This window comes from Eublepharis macularius, chromosome 11, assembly GCF_028583425.1.
Source record: "Eublepharis macularius isolate TG4126 chromosome 11, MPM_Emac_v1.0, whole genome shotgun sequence".
NCBI lineage: Eukaryota > Metazoa > Chordata > Lepidosauria > Squamata > Eublepharidae > Eublepharis > Eublepharis macularius.
Window position 1 is genome coordinate 92,580,718 of NC_072800.1, and position 18,828 is coordinate 92,599,545.

The 18,828-nt window shown below is 45.1% G+C and overlaps 1 protein-coding gene across 1 annotated transcript in view; it reads left to right on the forward strand.

Moving 5' to 3' along the window:
- The window catches only part of PTH1R (parathyroid hormone 1 receptor), a 164,021-nt gene that overhangs the window by 125,379 nt on the left and 19,814 nt on the right, over positions 1-18,828 (forward strand). The window contains exons 6-9 of the mRNA XM_054991873.1: positions 839-1,025; positions 6,350-6,503; positions 15,113-15,173; positions 15,929-15,995. Coding sequence (XP_054847848.1) covers positions 839-1,025; positions 6,350-6,503; positions 15,113-15,173; positions 15,929-15,995 — 469 coding nt within the window. The remainder of the gene's footprint in view (positions 1-838; positions 1,026-6,349; positions 6,504-15,112; positions 15,174-15,928; positions 15,996-18,828) is intronic.

Genomic DNA, 18,828 nt, shown 5'->3' on the forward strand with positions numbered 1-18,828 from the left:
TTGAGTCTCAGTGAGAAAGGTGGACCATAAATAAGGTAAATTTTAAAAATAACAACAACTTTCGATTTATATACCACCCTTCAGGATGACTTAACGCCCACTCAGAGCAGTTTACAAAGTATGTTATTATTATCCCCACAACAATAATCACCCTGTGAGGTGGGTGGGGCTGAGAGAGCTCTGAGAGAGCTGTGACTGACCCAAGATCACCCAGCTGGCTTCAAGTGGAGGAGTGGGGAATCAAACCCGGTTCTCCAGATTAGAGTCCTGCGCTCTTAACCACTACACCAAACAATTATCTATCAAACTCATTTTTGTCCTCCCCTTCCTCTAGGGAGTTCAGAACAGGGTTCTTGCTTCCCCATTTTTAACTTCACAACAATCCTGTGAGGGAGGCTCGGCTGGAAGTGTATGCCTGGTCAAACTTTACCAAGTGAGCTTCATGGAAAGATGGTGACTGGAAGCTGGGTCTCCCAGAATCTAGCCCCACACACTGACCACCATATGACGTGGGTTTACAAAATTCTGAATTCTTCTTCCTCCATATCATGCCTAGTTAGAACATCCGCTGGATTAAGGGATAATTGACTTACGCAAGATTCAACTTGGACCAATTTTCATAGCTAGCTGCCATAAAACAGCAGAATTTGAGTCCAGTGGCACCTTAGAGACCAACAAGACTTTCAAGGTTTAAACTCTTGGAGTCAGAACTCCCATCTTCAGACACGAAGAAAACCTCTGGAAAATCTTCAAAGAGCGAAGGGGGATGTGTTGCCTGTGCAGTCCTCCTCAATCAGGCCTTTCCCCTGACTCACATCCTTTCTCGTTCCTCTTCCAGGCGCCTCCACTGCACGCGGAATTATATCCATATGCACCTGTTTGTCTCCTTCATGCTTCGAGCCATCAGCATCTTTGTGAAGGATGCAGTCCTCTACTCTGGCTCAGCCCTGGAGGAGATGGAGCGCATTTCCGAAGAAGACTTGAAGTCAGTCACTGAGGCACCTTTGACGGACAAGTCTCCTTTTGTGAGTAATCTCTCCCACACCTCTTGCCCCATGCATGGCTATTAATGCTGGAAGAAAGGCAAAGGGTGACACCTGGTTTTAGCTCCAAGCAAGAGAAGTCTCTCGCAATCGATGTGTCTTATCTCCATGCATCGACCTCTTGGGATCTTATAGGGCTGCAAAGCCCCTGGTAGGAGCATTGAATCCCCTACCTTGAGCTCCCATTGTCCATTGCCTCTCACAAGTGTGACAATGTCACTTCCAGGGGTAGGTCTAGGAATCACCAGAAACTCTATGGTTACCATAAACTTCCAGTGATTTCTAGAGCTACCCGCCATCACTTCCAGGTTTTCCATGGAAGTGATTTATTTATTTCATTTATAGTTTGCCTTTCTCACTGAGACTCAAGGAGGATTACACAGTGTGAGTCCATGTTCATAGACAGTGTACTCCTAAAGGCCAGTTGCTGCGGGGGGGAGGCGGGGGGCAGCAAACAGGCCTGTTGCTTTCCTGCCTTGCTGGTGGGCTTCCCAGAAGTCTCTCTACACAAGACATCTTAGGGCCAAGCTACACATGACGAATGACACTTGAACAGCAAGTGTATTTCTCCCTGTTCACTTGCCCTCCACTCAATCCACTTGCCATTCAAGTGTCGTTCGTCATGTGTAGCTTGGCCCCCAGAGTCTCTCTGGACGGGACCTCTTATGTGAGGACTCTCAAGTGAAGGGAGATGCAATGTTCGCCGAGAAATGTAGGAGTTTAAAAGAAAGAGCCGAACGCTTCATCAGCTTTCTCTCTCTACAAAGAGCCAGAGATGATCCTTGGAGAGTTTATTTCTTCTTTGCCTCCCCAGCTGGGAGGTGAAATTAATATAGCCTTTGGGGAAGAGAAGGGGGAATTAAACCCTCGGAGGAGCAATCCGTTCTTTGTTGAGAGGTGAAACCTCTCTACAAGGAAACCATGCTGGCTCTAAAGAGGTGAAAATGGCAGAGCCTTCTAATCTGACATTTTACGCTACAATTCCCGGCTAACATTGCGTCTCCCTTCACTTGAGCATCAGTATGTAATTCATCTAATTTAGAGAGACTCAGGGTCAAACCACACAAGACAAAATACACTTGAATTAACACTCGAATTACACTCAAATGCACTCGAATTACAAAATACACTTGAATTACCCGTGTAATTCAAGTATATTATATCTCGTGTGGTGAGACCCTTACACAGGGACACTCAAGTGAAAGATCTTACGCTTGTTCTCCCATCGTGGACACACCTGCACTGCTACGGAGACTGAGTACACTTGAATATAAGACCACACAGAAAGTGTGGGCCAAGCTACACATGACGAATGACACTTGAACGGCAAGTGTATTTCTCCCTGTTCACTTGCCCTCCACTCAATCCACTTGCCGTTCAAGTGTCATTCGTCATGTGTAGCTTGGCCCTGAGTCACTTGAGCGTCCCCGTGTAAGATGTCTTGTGTAGAGAAGCTCTTAAGAAACAGGACGAAACATCTGATGTAGCAAAACTATGAGCTTGGGGAAAGGTCTAATCTCTTCCTCTGCTTTTGATTCTACCAGGCAAGTTTGCTGGTTTCTCTCTGCCCTTATCTCTCCCCCTGCCCAAATCAGTTTATAGGTTGTAGAGGGCACCATGCTAGCCTTCCCTCGGCTCTGTTGTGCTGTCTTTGAGGACCAGTCTATCCCTCTTCCTTTGGCTCCAGGACTTTTAGATAAAAATGCAACATCCTCTTTTCCCTGGGGCACATCCTCCCCCCAGGCTGTCGCAGGAGGCTTTCTTGTTCCCTTATCAAGCCTGTGACTCCTAGTGTCTTTGATAAATGCTTTGAAAATGTCAAAAGGCACAATGCAGGGGAAGGCATTCAAGAATGAGAGGATACCATTTGCAGCCCTGTTGAAATCTAACCGGGAGGGGGGGGGGCTGATTTGCTCATTGTTTCATTCCTCAACAGCAGGTGACAGTCATGAATGTTTACATCAAAGCTCTCACCCAGGAAAGAAGATTCTAGGAATTGGCCTGAATCGTTTGTTTGAGCAAATAGAAATGAAAACCCCAGGATTGTGCACAAGAACAATAGAAACTAACTGGATCATGGTTATCTCACCCGATCTAACAAGCAATAGACTCGAAGCAGGGCTGGACGAATGCCATTCATTCCATCCCATAGTTTTGCTGCGTCAAGTGTTCCATTCTGCGTCCTTCTGATGGCCCATTTCTAATCTCTGTGATCTTTGTGTCTATGAAGGCAAGCACACAGCATGTGTTTGGATACACAGAATCATAGGATCACAGGGCTGGAAGGGACCTCTAGGGTCATCTAGTCCGACCCCCTGCAAAATGCAGGAAATTCCCAAATTCCTCCCCCCACACACACACACACAGTGACCCTTACTCCATGCCCAACAGATGGCAAAACTCCATCAGAATCCCTAGCCAATCTGGCCCGTGGAAAATGTCTGTTTGTTTGTTTACCGCATTTATTCATTTATTTGATAGCTCACCTTTCTCCCCCAACTGGGACCCAAAGTGGCTTATATTACATCATTCTTCTCTCTTCCATTTTATCCTCTCAACAACCCTGCGAGGTAGGTTAGGTGGAGAGAGAGACTGGCCCAAGGTCACCCAGTGAGCTTCCATGGCGGAGTGGGGATTTGAACCTGGGTCTGCCGGATCCTAGTGGATTTTAGATCAAATCAAACCTTAACTCCCCCTAACCAAAAAGCAACAGCTAACGCAGAAATAAAAGAACAAAGCAGAAAAAGAAAATACTATATAAACTATATTCTGTTCAGTTATTTCTTTGTTAGTTGTTATTTTTTTCTGTTAAAAATTTAATATAAGTGTTTGGAAGCCTTGATTTCCCCTAGAAGCTGAAGTAACAAAACTGAGGCTATCCTATTCATACTTCGGTCACATCATGAGAAGACAAGACTCACTGGAAATGTCAATAATGCTAGGGAAAGTGGGAGGAAGTAGGAAAAGAGGACTCCAAATCAGATGGCTTGACTCAATAAAAGAAGCCACCACAACCTCCAGTTTGCAAGATCTGAGCAAGACTGTTAACGATCGAACATTTTGGAGGTCTTTCTTTCATGGGGTCACCGTGTTGGAAGTGACTTGATGGCATAGAACACACACACACCTGTTCCTGTTGGCAACAGAGGATAGGACTCGAAATAATGGGTTTAAACTACAGGAGGGAAGGTATTGGCTGGACATTCGGAAAAACTTCACATTAAGAGTCATCCGGCAGTGGGATCGGCTACCTAGGGATGTGTTGGGTTCCCCCTCCCTGGCGGTCTTCAAGAAACAGCTGGATGCTTTAGGCTGTTCCTGCATTGGGCAGGGGGTTGGACTAGATGGTCTGTAAGACGCCTTCCAACTCTGTGGTTCTATTAATTCACTTCCACATGATGTGGCCAGGGCCGTTAGTTTAGTTGGCTTAAAAAGGAGATGGGACATTCCTGGAAGAGAGCTCTGCCGTTGGCTTATAAAGGCCCCCTCCATCTCTAGGACTCTATCTTTTTTGCCGCTTTTGCAGCTGTTAAACACACCTGTTCCTTTAAAGAAAAATAGGAGATGTCACAGCTCATGCTGTGTTAACCGCATGCTGTGTTAACCGTGTTAGTCTGTTGTAGCAAAAATAGAAAAGAGTCCAGTAGCACCTTTAAGACTAACCAAAGACTAACCAACTTCAGATGCATCTGAAGAAGAGAACTGTGATTCTCGAAAGCTTACGCTACAGTAAAGTTGGTTAGTCTTAAAGGTGCTACGGGACTCTTTTCTATTTTTTCATCTTATTTTATGCTCTTCTAAAGAGGCCCAGTGGCCGTTCAGCCTGAACCACTAGGTGGCATTGTGCCACACTGTTGATTCCCTGTCCACCGACCACCGCCCAACACCATGATCTTTTCTCAGTTTGGGTGGACTTCCCTGGTTTTCAATCAACGTGGACTGCAAGACCTTGTCAACTGGATGTCAATTCAGCGTCATTTTCAATACCCAAGTGGCTGTTGGGCAAAGTCTTGGGCAGGGATCTTGCTGGGGAAATGACAAGTCTCTTCGTAGTCTGACAAGTTGCTAATCTAAATCTCTTGACCCAAGACATGCATTTGAAGAACCACGTTGGTGCTTTTAAAAAAAATCATCCCAATAGAAATTGGATACAGTGGGGGTTTGATCCTACGTTTGCTGGTTTGCTAATGTCTTCCTCCGATGCAGGAATTAACAGGACAAAAATTTCGAATCCAGTCTTGTTATTCTAGTTTAGATGAATCATACGCTATACTGGAAAAAATGTCCCAGCCCCGTTTTAGGTCTCCATTTTTGCAACTTTCTAGACCTCATGGAAGCATTTGGAACAGGTAGGCTGCATGGACTGGAATCTCAAACCCAAAGGCTTTAAGGCCAGAAAGCCGAGGCTCAAGGTCCAAGGAACTCCTTTGAATCGGTAGAAAAGAGCAAGAGTCCAGTAGCACCTTAAAGATTAACAAAATAGTAAAGAGTCCAGTAGCACCTTTAAGACTAATCAACTTATCTGATGAAGAGAGCTGTGGTTCTCGAAAGCTTATGCTACAAATAAGTTGGTTAGTCTTAAAGGTGCTACTGGACTCTTTACTATTTTGCAACTACAGACTAACACGGCTAACTCCTCTGGATTAAAGATTAACAACATTTTGTGATAAGGGCCGTTTTCACACACACACGTAACCCTCTTGAAAATCGCGCAAAACTCAGAACTAAGCAGAGTAGTATTACAGGAGAATTAGGTTCAGAATAATGAAAAGAAGTTACAAAGAGGAATGAATTGTAGAGATGGAAAATGAATATAATACATAAGTGTGCAATTTCTGTTTTATATGATCTCTCTTGATTACCCCATCCCCTATCTCATAGTGGTATGTTTATGTGTATATATCTTTATTTAAAAAATAATAAAAAGCATATGGAACAAACAAACAAAAAATCGCGCAAAACTCACAGCATGAAACGTCTTCCTAGTGCGATTTCCCATTTAATGGCGCAATGACGTCAGAAATCGCACCATTAAATGGGATCATGATGGGAAATTGTTCTAGGAAGACTCTTCGTGCCGTGAGTTTTGTGCGATTTTCCGGAGGCTATGGGCATGTGAAAATGGCCACAGTCTGAGCTTTCGTTGACCACTGAAAGAGCAACATCAGGGATCTGAGAGGTTAGAAACTATGCTAGTGAGGAGGGGAATCGGGCGAGGTCGAGTGACACGTCAAACCCAGATCTTTCTAATAAATAAGTGACGGGGACTGCCTTTAATCTCACGCCTTTAACCCTCCTTTTCTCAGGTGGGCTGCAAGATCGTCGTTATCTTGTTCCTTTACTTCCTGGCCACCAACTACTACTGGATCTTGGTGGAAGGCCTCTACCTCCACAGCCTGATCTTCATGGCGTTTTTCTCAGAGAAGAAGTACCTTTGGGGGTTCACGTTATTCGGCTGGGGTGAGTCTTCCCTTCTATGCCTCCTTTCCACCCAAGAGCATGAGGGAGAGAGGGGTGAATCAGAGGCCGAGGTCGATTTGACTGGTGAGGCAGATGTCAGGGAATCCATGGGAAGAAGACCTTCCAAAACTTCGAAGGGTTGTGTTTTCACTCCAAATGGTTAATTTTTAACTGTTTGGGAACGAACGCCCATTTTAAGAGATGGTTCCCTACTGGCTGAAGTCAGTGCGAGATCTACTTAACGTTTATTAGTTTAGGTGCGTAGCTGTGTTGGTCTGCAGTAAAACAGCAAGATTTGAGGCCAGTGGCACCATAGAGACCAACAAGATTTTCAGAGCATAAGCTTTCGAGAGTCACAGCTCCCTTCTTTAGACACACTCTGAAAATCTTGTTGGTCTCTATGGTGCCACTGGCCTCAAATCCTGCTTAAGGTTTATTACTATTTACTATTACGGTTGCTATCTACTTAGTGTATATTGTTCTAGCCCAGTAATACTTTCTCACTGGAAAGAGAGTCCCAGGAACTTTTCCAGCATGGCCTCTTGAGACCGTTTAAGGGGAGACGTTGCCTGGTCCCGTGCAGAACCTCCATCTTCAGAGGCAGTGTACCTCTGAATACAGCTTGCTGAAGGATAGAACAATGGCGGAGGGTTATTGCCATCATGTACTGATTGTGGGCTTCCCAGAATCATAGAATCTTAGGGTTGGAAGGGACCTCTAGGGTCATCTAGTCCAACCCCCTGCACAATGCAGGAAATTCACAGTTACCTCCCCCACCACACACACACCTAATGACCCTTACTGCATGCCCAGCTGGTCACTTTGCATCTAGCTGGTCACTTTGGGGTTAGATAGACTTTTGGTCCAGCCCAGCAAACCGCCAGTGTAAGCATATGCTGTGCCAGACTCAAGATAAAACAAGCGTTGTGAGCAGAGATGGTTTGATTTGGAAGGAACTTGGATGCCAACCTCCAGGTGGAGCCTAGAGTTCTCCTGGAACTATAACTGATCTCCAGATTACAGGGATAAATTCCCCTGCAGAAAATGGATTCTTTGGAGGGTGGGCTGCATGGCTTCACGTTCCTACTGAGGTCCCTTCCCTCCCCAAACGCCACCCTTCTCAAGCAGCACCCCCCAATCTTGAGGAATTTCCAAAGCCAGAGTTGGTAACCATAAATAGCATCACTAGTGCTATTGCCATTGGGCAGTAATAAAGGGACCTCATGAACTTGTCAACGCCATGAGACAGACTAGTCTCAGGGCCAAGCTAGAAGTGACGAATTACACTTGAATGGCAAGTGAACAGACTCACATGCAGGGCTTTTTTTCAATGGGAACGGGGTGGAATGGAGTTCCGACACCTCTTGAAAATGGTCACATGGCTAGTGGACCCGCCCCCTGATCTCCAGACAGAGGGGGGTTTAGAATCTTAGCTCCCCTCTGTCTGGAGATCAGGGGGCGAGGCCACCAGCCATGTGACCATTTTCTCTGAGGGCAAACCACCTCTTTTCCCAGAAAAAAAGCCCTGCTCACATATATTCCTCCCTGTTCACTTGCACTCCACTTGCACACTACGTGATCGAGTGAAGTGCAAGTGGTGTGCAAGTGAACAGGGAGGAATACATGTGAGGGCCAAGCTAGACGTGACGAATGACACTTGAACGGCAAGTTTATTTCTCCCTGTTCACTTGCCCTCCACTCAATCCACTTGCCGTTCAAGTGTCATTTGTCACTTGTAGCTTGGCCCTGTGTCTGTTCACGTGCCATTCAAGTGTAATTCGTCATGTCTAGCTTGGCCCTCAGATCCGTTTTAGATTCGTGAGAGACTCCCTCATTTTCCTTCCTTTCATCGCTTTCCTTTCCCCCTTTCCTCCTCTAACCCCAGTTGCCCTGAAGGGCTATTTTGAGTAGCGCAGGGTTACTTTGAGTGTTCGGACGCACGCAGTAATGGAAACCTGCAATTTGCTGAGGCAGCTGGGGTTGCTGGAAAACAGGATGTGGCCGCAGTGGGCAGGTCATTAGCAAGCATCTGTTTATACGCGAGGGAGGGAAAGGGAGATCTCTGGAAATAGCGCTGGCTTTCAAAAATGGAGAAGAACATTTTCATATATATATATATTTATATATATGTATATATATATTGCCTGCCTCTGTGACCCTAGTCTTTGTTGGAGGTCTCCCATCTAATTACTAACCATGGCCAACTCTGCTTAGCTTCTGAGATCTGATCCAATCAGGCTCTCCTGGGCTATCCAGGTCAGGGCATGTATGTTATTAGAGATACATATATGACCAATCCCGTTTTGTGTCCAAATTAAGATAATGCAAAGAACGCTGGAAATTTCTCACTGGATCATACCAATGGCTCATTTAGTACAACATTCTGGCTCGTATCCTATGTCCAGTTAAGTTTGAAGCTTTCTTCCAGCTTTATGACCCTTCTTCCACCAATGCAGGTGCCTCTGCTGTTGGAAGAACCCCCCTAGACTGCATAAAGCTTCAAAGTTAACATAGTAGAGAAACACAGTACAATACAAGGTCTGTATGTTCGACTCTGAAGCCCTCTAGAAGCGGATACGTTGCTTACCCCAGCCCCAGTATCTTTCTTGGTACCTAGAATATGGCAATCAAAGACATCTTGCTTCTGCACCAAAGAATCCACTCTTGGGTGGTCACTGGTAGACCTTCTCTCCTCCATGAGTATATTGAATCCCTTAAGCCATCTAAACAGGCAAACTCGGGGCTTTTTTCTGGGAAAAGAGGTGGTGAAACTCAGTGGTGGAACTCAGGACCGCACAACGACGTCACTTTGGGTCAGCTGGAACAAGGGGGGAATTTTTTAAAGTTTAAATTGCCCTCGGCAAAAATAGTCACATGGCCATTGGCCCCATCTCCTGATCTCTAGACAGAGGGGAGTTTCGATTGCCCTCTGTGGTGCTGGCGCAGAGGGCAATCTCAACTCCCGTCTGTCTGGAGATCAGGGGGCGGGGCCACCAGCCATGTGACCATTTTCAAGAGGTGCCGGAACTCCATTCCACCACATTCCAGCTGAAGAAAGCCCTGGGCAAACCCCTTCAGAGGAGTCTCTCCTCTCCACCATCCCTCCTGGTCCAGGAATGGTCTGTTGTATGAAGTAGCTTCCAGCCAGGATTGTTCTCTGGCTCATACCGGAGAAGTATTAAAGGCCAAACACATAGTTTTCCCTTATAAGCCAAAATGCTTGCGACAGCATGTACTGGCCTGGAAACAAAAGGGGAACACTAGAAAGTTGTTTTCCCCCCTCAAACAATTTCCACTGCAGTTGCTGAAGGGGCTGGGAATGAGTTTTGCTTTTGCTTCTCCAAAGATGCAATCTGAAGAAGCCCTGGAGAGGCCCAAGAGAATGGAGTTCCCTGGAAATTATCGGTAGAATTTTCTGGAATCCTATCAACAGAGAGAGCTTGGCCAATTTCAAGCCGAAGAACATGCTATGGCTGAATTATCTTTAACTGAGCCATTCACATCCTGAAATGATGCCAGGAACTCTGGGCGTCAAGTTGAGAACTTGAGGTCCGGAATATGAGACTTAGCCCAGGGCGCTACTTAGAAGTGTACTCAGAGACTTGTGTATGAAGAGCCCAGCTGGCTCAGACCAGCAGTCCATCCAGTCCAGTATCCTGCCTGGAGGGCCGATAAACCGGTCATAGACACCAAGGCCTTCCCCCGATACTGCCTCCTAGCACTGGTAGTCAGAGGTGGACTTACCATGGCGTGTACCCACTGATGGACCTCTTCTCCGTGAATCTGTCTTTTCCTTTTCCTTTCCTTTTAAAACCGTATTTGCTTATGGCCACTACTTTCTCCGGTGGCAGAAAATTCCACAATATAATTACAGTTAATCTATTGCCCATCAGCTTCCTTGGGTATTCCCGAGATCCGGTAAGATGGGAGAGGGAGAAAAAATTCTCTTTATCCACTGTCTGTCCAGCCATCTTCAGATGCAGAATAGCAGTGTGCAATATCAGTCCCTCTGATGGGCAAGCAGTATAATGCCACTTGATTGGAAGGGCCTGCTATGAATACTCAAAGTCTCACCACCTGCCCTGCCACACTCAGTAAACCAGGTCCTTCTACCAGCTGCATTTTATGTTCAGACTCAAGCAATGGTATGGAGAAGGCGCGCTCATAAGAACACATGCTCTGTTGGAATAGAGTGCAGGTCCTCCTTGCCCAACATTCTGTTCCAACAGTGGCCAGCAAGAGCTTTAAGGGAAGCCTGCAAGCAAGATATAAGGGCAACGGTCTTCTCCCATTCACTGTTTTATCTCCAGCATCTGGTTGGGAAGCTCAGGTCATGCTCCACTCTTGCTTTTATTGTGCATGTGTGAGCTCTCATAGCACTGAAGAGCAAGATTTGAGCCCAACAAGATCTGGTCTTTTAGGTGCTCTAGGCGTGAGTCTTTGCTCTTCTACTACAGACCAATATGGCCCCCCACCTGAAACTGTCATAGGACAGGTGCACTAAGGCATGAGATCGTAAGAGCAGCCCTGCTGGGTATGACCAAAGGCTCACCTAGTACAGCATTCCAGTTGCGTTTATCTGCCTTGGGAACAAACGTGTCTACCAGTATTCAGTGTCAAGCTGCCTCTGAACATGGAGGTTCTATGCAACTGGAATGGCAGATAGTCCTTGAGATCCCACTCCTCTATTAATTTGTCAAATCGCTTTTCAAAACCATCCAAGCCACAGGCTGTTGTCCCATCCTGCGGCTGGAAATCCCATTATTGAATCCTGTGTTGTGTGAAGAAGCACTTTTATATATTTCTCCTGCATCTACTGTTTATCAGTTTCATTGAGTGACTCCCCCCTCCCCCAAGTTGTACTTCAATTCAAGATTCAGACGTGGCTGATGACAGGTCCAACTTCATCCCAGCAAAGAAATCTTTAGATCCAGAGGAGTTAGCCGTGTTAGTCTGTAGTCGCAAAATAGTAGAGTCCAGTAGCACCTTTAAGACTAACCAACTTTATTGTAGCATAAGCTTTCGAGAACCACAGCCCTCTTCATCAGATGCATCATACAGAGAGCTGTGGTTCTCGAAAGCTGGTGATGCATCTGACGAAGAGAGCTGTGGTTCTTGAAAGCTGATGCTACAATAAATTTGGTTAGTCTTAAAGGTGCTACTGGATTCTTTACTATTTAAAGAAATCTTTGACATAGTGTCCTAAAATCTTACAAGCCTGAGTTCTGTCAAGTCTCACTGAACCACGCATTCCATACTATCGGGCCACCGTGGAAGAAATACTACTAAATCTCCTAAATGGCCTTCCTTCTCAAACACTGCAGGTGCCCAATAGATGGTGTGAATTATCTCATAATATCCATATCTGGTACCACCTCTGCCAATGTACTCACACCTGGGTCAGGTGGCCAGTTAGAGTCAGTGAGGCACAAATTGTGAGGAGCCAAGCTGGGATATGGATAACAACAACAACAACAACATTTTTTTTTTTTTATAAATTTTTTTATTTTTCATAACTACAAAACACTACACCAGACTATCACAAGGAAAGGGAAGAGGGAAGGGACAAAGGGGAGTGGAAAAAGAAAAAGGGGGGGGGGATGAACTACAAACACTAAACACTACACTTCAATGTTTCCCTTCATACTGTCATAATACAAAAATAGCTCCATAGAATAATGATGGAGTGGTTAATCATACAGAGAATAAACATTTCAAATTCTGATTAAACTTTCCTCCCCCTTCTGGGTCCCGGACGCAATTCTCTCTGTGCAACTGCTGTTGCAATGCTCTCCTCTCCCCCCCCCCCCTCCGGCTCCTCCTTTTCTTCGTTCTTGGTGCAGCAGAATTCTGGGTTTTTATTCTCAAAATCCTTTAGTTGATCTTCTGATAATATCTTATAGGCCTGATCTTTATATCTGAACCATATTCCTTCCGGGAATAACCATTTGTACTTTATTCCATGGTCCCTCAGAAGAGCTGCAAACTTTTTATATTTAAAACGCCGTTTCCGGACTAGAAATGGAACGTCCTTCAAAATCTTGACTTTCAAACCCATAAAGTCCAAATCCGCATTGTATGAGTTATATAGGATGGTGTCCCGAATCTTTTTAGTTGAAAAGTCAATAATGATCTCACGAGGCAACTGCATATTTTGAAGAAGCCCGACGGACCTCCAAAATGTCGCTTTTAACCTCTTCTTTAGTCGTCCTCGCGGGTGTCGCCAGTAGTTCCGAGACCAAATCCCACAGATCCTCATTTTCCTCCTCTTTCACGTTTTGGAGACGCAAAATTGTCTGCGTTCGTTCCACTTGTAGCCCGATCAGTTGGTTCTCCACCAACTTCAACTCCTTTTTTGTAGCCTTCACAAGTGACGCACTTTCCAGAGCAGACTTTTCTGCCCCCCCCCCGCTGCTACCTTAATGGTTTTCACCTCGCTTTCAATTAAGCCCACCCTTTGATCAGTTTCGTTCAGCTTGTCAACAAAGGGTTTTATAGCTTCCACCACCGCCCTGCGCACCAATTCTTCGAGCGACTCCCCTTTCTGCAAGGTGGCCGAGATTGACTTACCGAGAGCGGGACTTTGCTTCTTTGCTGCCATTTTGGGGGGGGGGGGCGCCAACAAAATTCTGGAACTCCACGAAGGGGAAGAGCGAGTCTTCTTCAGATCAACCTCTCCTTCACAAACGCTTGTAGAACAGAAGGGATTCGCTTGTTTACAGGCTTCCGCCTGTTTCTTTTACTTGCCGTTTCTCGTTGCCCGGCGGCACTCGAGGCGCCGCGCACATCTGCCGGCCTCCATAGGGACAAACGGGCAATTCCCTCCCCGCATTGTCAAGAGACATCACTAAAGCAGAACTAAGAAACAGGAGATATGAGGCACTTCCAAGAATCTCTGGACATGAGCGGCCAGTAGCCTCTTCCTGATTCCTGTTACCAGGGCTGCTGGGAACCTGGTGGCAACCAGATAAAAGAAGTTCAGGAGGTCTCAGATGAGTTTGCATTCCAAGACAGGGTAGGTTGGGAAAGATTCCTGACCAAGGGCCAAGCTACAAGTGACAAATGACACTTGAACGGCAAGTGGATCGAGTGGAGCGCAAGTGGAGGGCAAGTGAACAGGGAGAAATACACTTGCTGTTCTAGTGTCATTCATCAGTTGTAGCTTGGCCCCAAGTCCAAGGAATCACTGAAACCCACTGCTAGAGATAGCTTGTGTGTGGAATGTGCCAACAGAGAAATGGGGCTCCCGTGGCTCATGCCAAGTGGCAAAGGGAGGGAATAGAGCTTTGCGAGACCTCAAACCATGGCAACCTGTGCGCCAGCTGCAGCTGAAATGACCTGGCCTTATAGGACCTGCATTGTACACACTGTGTGTAAGAACTGGAGATGCACAGCGCATACAATGTGGATACTATAAAAGTCAATGTCGGCGTTGCCACCCATTTCTTTTTTATGAAAACCTGGGAACAAATCCATGTGTCTGCGTGTGCATGAGCATAATTGCTGAATAAAATAATTACAGATTGATCCTGGATCACATATGCATGAATGGAATAACGTTTAAATGACGTACTTACAGACATGTGGCAATAATGTGGGTCTATCTCGTGCTGTTCGCGCTGCTTCTCCCAGTGGAGACTGGAGAGCCGTATCTGTGACCAGTATATGGTGGGGCCAGTTCGTTTGCTTCTGGGATCTATGTGAGGTGCTGGCTTTGACCCATGACTTTTCGGTTTGCCAAAAAAACCTTTCAGTTCCTTTTATTCTTTTGCTTCGAGGTGGCTTTTATGGATATATACTGTATAGCGTGCTTTCTGGTTCTATGAAAGCTATGGATGTATGCATTTTAGCGGCAAGTGATGGCAGAAGTCTGTGGCTGAAGGGCTGGTTGTAAATCTTTTAAAATAAATAAGTACTGCCACTGAATGCTGCTAGAGGGAAGGTGATCCTTCAGGTGTTTTGGATTTATACTGTTTCGGGCTTTAGAGATCAGAGCCAGCACACCGGAAGCAAACTATATGAGCCAGCTGTGTGAGCTGGGATCAGTCCTTCCTGACTACAGAGCTCCTGGATTTTATCTGATAGGAAATGGGGGGGAAATAAAAATCTCTGCTCTGAAATAATGGGATGGGGTGAACTACAGTTTGGGGGCCATTTTTCATCTGTAACTGATGCATATCAACATAAGCTTATTGGTGTATGTGTGTTTTTTTTTCCTTCCTGGATTTGAATCAATGTCCAATCTGCAATAGATGGAGCTGCTCGAGGTGCTGAAAAGGTTGCGGGTGGGGGGGGGTAGAAGATGAAGGTATGCCCTGTCACAACTTCCCAGGCCGAAGCAGCACCTCACAGAGATCTTTGAGGGAAAGAAATTTTATAATTTGCATTTCTGTTTTGGATGTAAAATTAGAAATCATTCACTGATTTTGGCTGATTTGGGGGGGGGGGGAAGAGGGTGAACATGAAACCAGAGGAAGAGATTTCAGAGCATGGAAGTCTTCAGTAAAACGCGTGCTTCATGAAACTCTTCCTTCCTGGGACAGTAAACTGTAACATCACGTTGCTAAAACAGATTCTTAATTCCCGTGTCTGCTTTCTGTTTCTTACAGGACTCCCGGTGGTCTTTGTCACAATCTGGGCTACCTTAAGGGCCACATTAGCAGACACCGAGTGAGTCTGAGATGGTCTTTTGCATTCTTTTTTTTTTTAATCTCTAAGTTGGTTGGTGAGGTAATTGCCTTTTTATCTCCAAGCATAAAAAAACATGGCCACAGTATAAAAACTCCAATCATAAAAATTATGGCCACAGTATAAAAACTTCAATCATAAAATTATGACCACAGTATAAAAACTCCAATCATAAAAATTATGGCCACAGAATAAAAACCTCTAAGTTGATTGGTGAGTTGATTGCCTTTTTATCTCCAATCATAAAAAATACGGCCACAATATAAAAACCACAGAATAAGACCTCCAGTACTGATGTTGTGACCCGTCCTGAGTTCGCTTGTGGGGAGGGCAGGTTAAAAGTCTAATAAATCAAATCAATCATAAAAATTATGGCCACAGGATAAAAACCACAGTGTAAAAATCCCCAGTCATAAAAAATATGGCCACAGGATAAAAACCACATCAGCACAAACCTCCCCTGTTTTGGGGAAATCATTCTGGGCTGTCCTAATGATGACATTTAATATTCTGTCATTCCCATAATGTGATTTTCTTGCCTAATTAATAATTTGGAAAAACCCTGGCCTGCATTTGAGGATAAGAGGGAGGAGAGGGGGCGGGGACTATGTGTATGCCATCCTGAACTCCTTGGAGGAAGGAACACGAATCTCCCTGGTCTTGAGCAGTAACAACTGAATGACCAAACTGGTCACCATGAAACCAGTTTTATTTGAAGGGTGTTCGTCTCTTTGCAGATGCTGGGATTTAAGCGCCGGCTATTTCAAATGGTTTATTCAAGTGCCAATACTAATAACTGTGATGGTGAGTAGATGATTTGTATGGGGCAGGGGGCAAGGAGGGGAGAGGAGAGCTTTTACTCTAAGAAAAATTAAAGACAAACTGATTGGGGTATGAGCACCAATCTCACACTGGGAACCAATGTGGCATAGTGCTTAGAGTGTCATACTAGGATCTGGGAGACCCAGGTTCGAATTCCCTCTCCACCATGGAAGCTTGCTGGGTGGCCATGGGCCAGTCATGCTCTCTCAGCCTAACCTACCTCAAAGGGTTGTTGTGAGAATACAATGGAGGTGAGGAGAACAATATAAGCTGCTTTGGGTCCCCATTGAGGAGAAAGACAGAGTATAAATTACATTTTTAAAACTGTAAAACTCCATCAGGGCCAAATCGCTAGCAAGGTGAGTTGAGTCACTTCAGTCAACATATTTCAGGGCAAAAAACATTTAGGGTTTTTTTCTTTTTCATTAGCATGTTGGGCCATATTTGGCTCCCTACACCACACGCCAAAATGTCTTTAAGTGTCACTGGGAGGTGTTGCGTGCCATGCAATTCAAACACATTTCTGGTACAAGTATTATTCTAAAGTTTCAAGAGTCTCCTTACCATTTAAAGAATTCATTTTATATACTTTTTTCAGGTATCAAAAATTTGGGACTGTTTTTCTAATTTCCCCTCTCATCCCTACCAAGACAGCGGGATCAGGGAGAGAAAGAGAGCAGTTAGTCCAGTGGATAGAGGCTAGTAGTTCCTATGGGTAGAGCTGACCTCTCTAGTTCCCGTAGGAAATAATAGCCCCATCATTTCCAATAGCAGCATATCTGGGCTCGCTATTAGCTGTTAGTCAGCTGCTAGGTAAGGGCTTTGAGTTCCTTTCAAATTTAAGAGATGCTGGCTAACAGTGCTTCAAGCCAGACAATAGCACTCCCGGTATGCAAAACCAGTCACAAAAAGGAATAACTCCCACGGGAGAAAAACAGTTATCCCTGTGCAAACAATTTATAACATTTAAAGTACTCAAGTGCTAATTCATTAAGAATACTATATCGTTTCTCATACAAAAGCATTTCATCACAATACAAGCAATAATGTTACAACCAACACTACACTCCCTGCACTACTACAGAAGTCCAATAAACATGCAAAGGAGGTAACTCCGGGAAAGCTGTACGGTGAGTATTCAATAGTGTCTGAAAGTCTCTTGTTAATAGATTCTTTTTCGTTTTCTGTCAGATAGCTGAACCGGTGGAAGGATGGAAATCCGAAGACTCGATGCCCGACCTGGGGCCGGCTATCGATAATGCAGGAATGAATTGCATCCGATAAGGTGGATTGTTGTTACGCCCCTGAGGAAGTCTGTGGGATGAAATCTGCATTGTCGATAGCCGGCCCCAGGTCGGGTGTAGAGTCTTCGGATTTCCATCCTTCCACCGGTTCAGCTATGTGACAGAAAATGAAAAAGAAGAATCTATTAACAAGAGACTTTCAGACACTATTGGATACTAACCTGAAGGCTTTCCCAGAGTTACCTCCTTCACGCGTTTATCGGACTTCTGTAGTAGTGCGGGGAGTGTAGTGTTGGTTGTAACATTATTGCTTGTATTGTGATGAAATGCTTTTGTATGAGAAATGATAGAGTATTCTTAATGACTTAGCACTTGAGCACTTTAAATGCTATAAATAGTTTGCACAGGGATAAGTGTTTTTCTCCCATGGGAGTTATTCCTTCTTGTGACTGGCTAACAGTACTTGGCAGGACAGCTTCCCCTCTCTCATTCTCCTTCTTTGCCTCTCCAGAACACTTCCAGAATTCCAGTAGATAAATTTGTGTTACTCCCAGAATTTTGGGAGTGTTTGGAGTCATTTTGGATATCCCTAAACCAACCCAAATCAGCTTATTTCAGGTTTAATTCTGTCTTGGGTATATCCAAATGCATACCCCTAATTTCCAACGCATTTCAAGGTTCAAAACCACAAGAATTAAAAGTAATATTTTTCCTCTTGCATTTTTTAAAATGCCATATTAAGGGCTGGGTAACAAGTACCATGTGGTGGTGGGAAGTGCCATCAAGTCGCAGCCAACTTATGACGACCCCTCCTGGGGTTTTCAAGGCAAGAGATGTTCAGAAGTGGTTTGCCATTGCCTGCCTCTGTGTAGCAATCCTGGACTTTGTTGGTGGTCTCCCATCCAGGTACTAACTAGGGATGGGCACGAACTGGAAAAAAAATGAATTGGCAGTTCATGGTTCGTCGCATTTCATGAACCACGAACTTTCACAAACCTGCCCTGGTTCGCAAACTGGTTTGTTTGGTTCGTGAAAACATCACATCCAGGTCAGCAAGTCATCACTTCCTGGTCAGCAAAAGGTCACTTCTGGGCCAGCAGAAGGCCACTTCTGGGTCAAGAGAAAGTCTGCAGGAAGTCCATCCTCTGTAGCCTAGGAAACTGATTGATCAGTGCCAGGCTGTCTGCAGAGATGAACCAAAAAAATGAACCAAAAGTTCGTAGTGGTTCGTCAGAAATGGGCTCTGATGAACCACCAGTTCATGAACCACGAACCAGCCCGGTTCATCACAAACTTTGGTTCATATTTTGGTTCATGCCCATCTCTAATACGAACTAGGGCTGCCTCTGCTTAGCTTCTGAGAGCAGATAAGATCAGCCTAGCCTGGACCATCCAGGTCAGGGCAAGTTCCGTACTTGGGCTCTGAAAAGGTGAACATATTAGGTTCCACCCAGAATATGAGTGCCACCCTTTTGGCTGGGCCCACAGAACTTTTCTTCTGACAATAACATTTTCAGGAAGAATTTTTGTGAGAGTGTAGGAAGAGCAATTTAACTGTGAGGGTTAAGCTT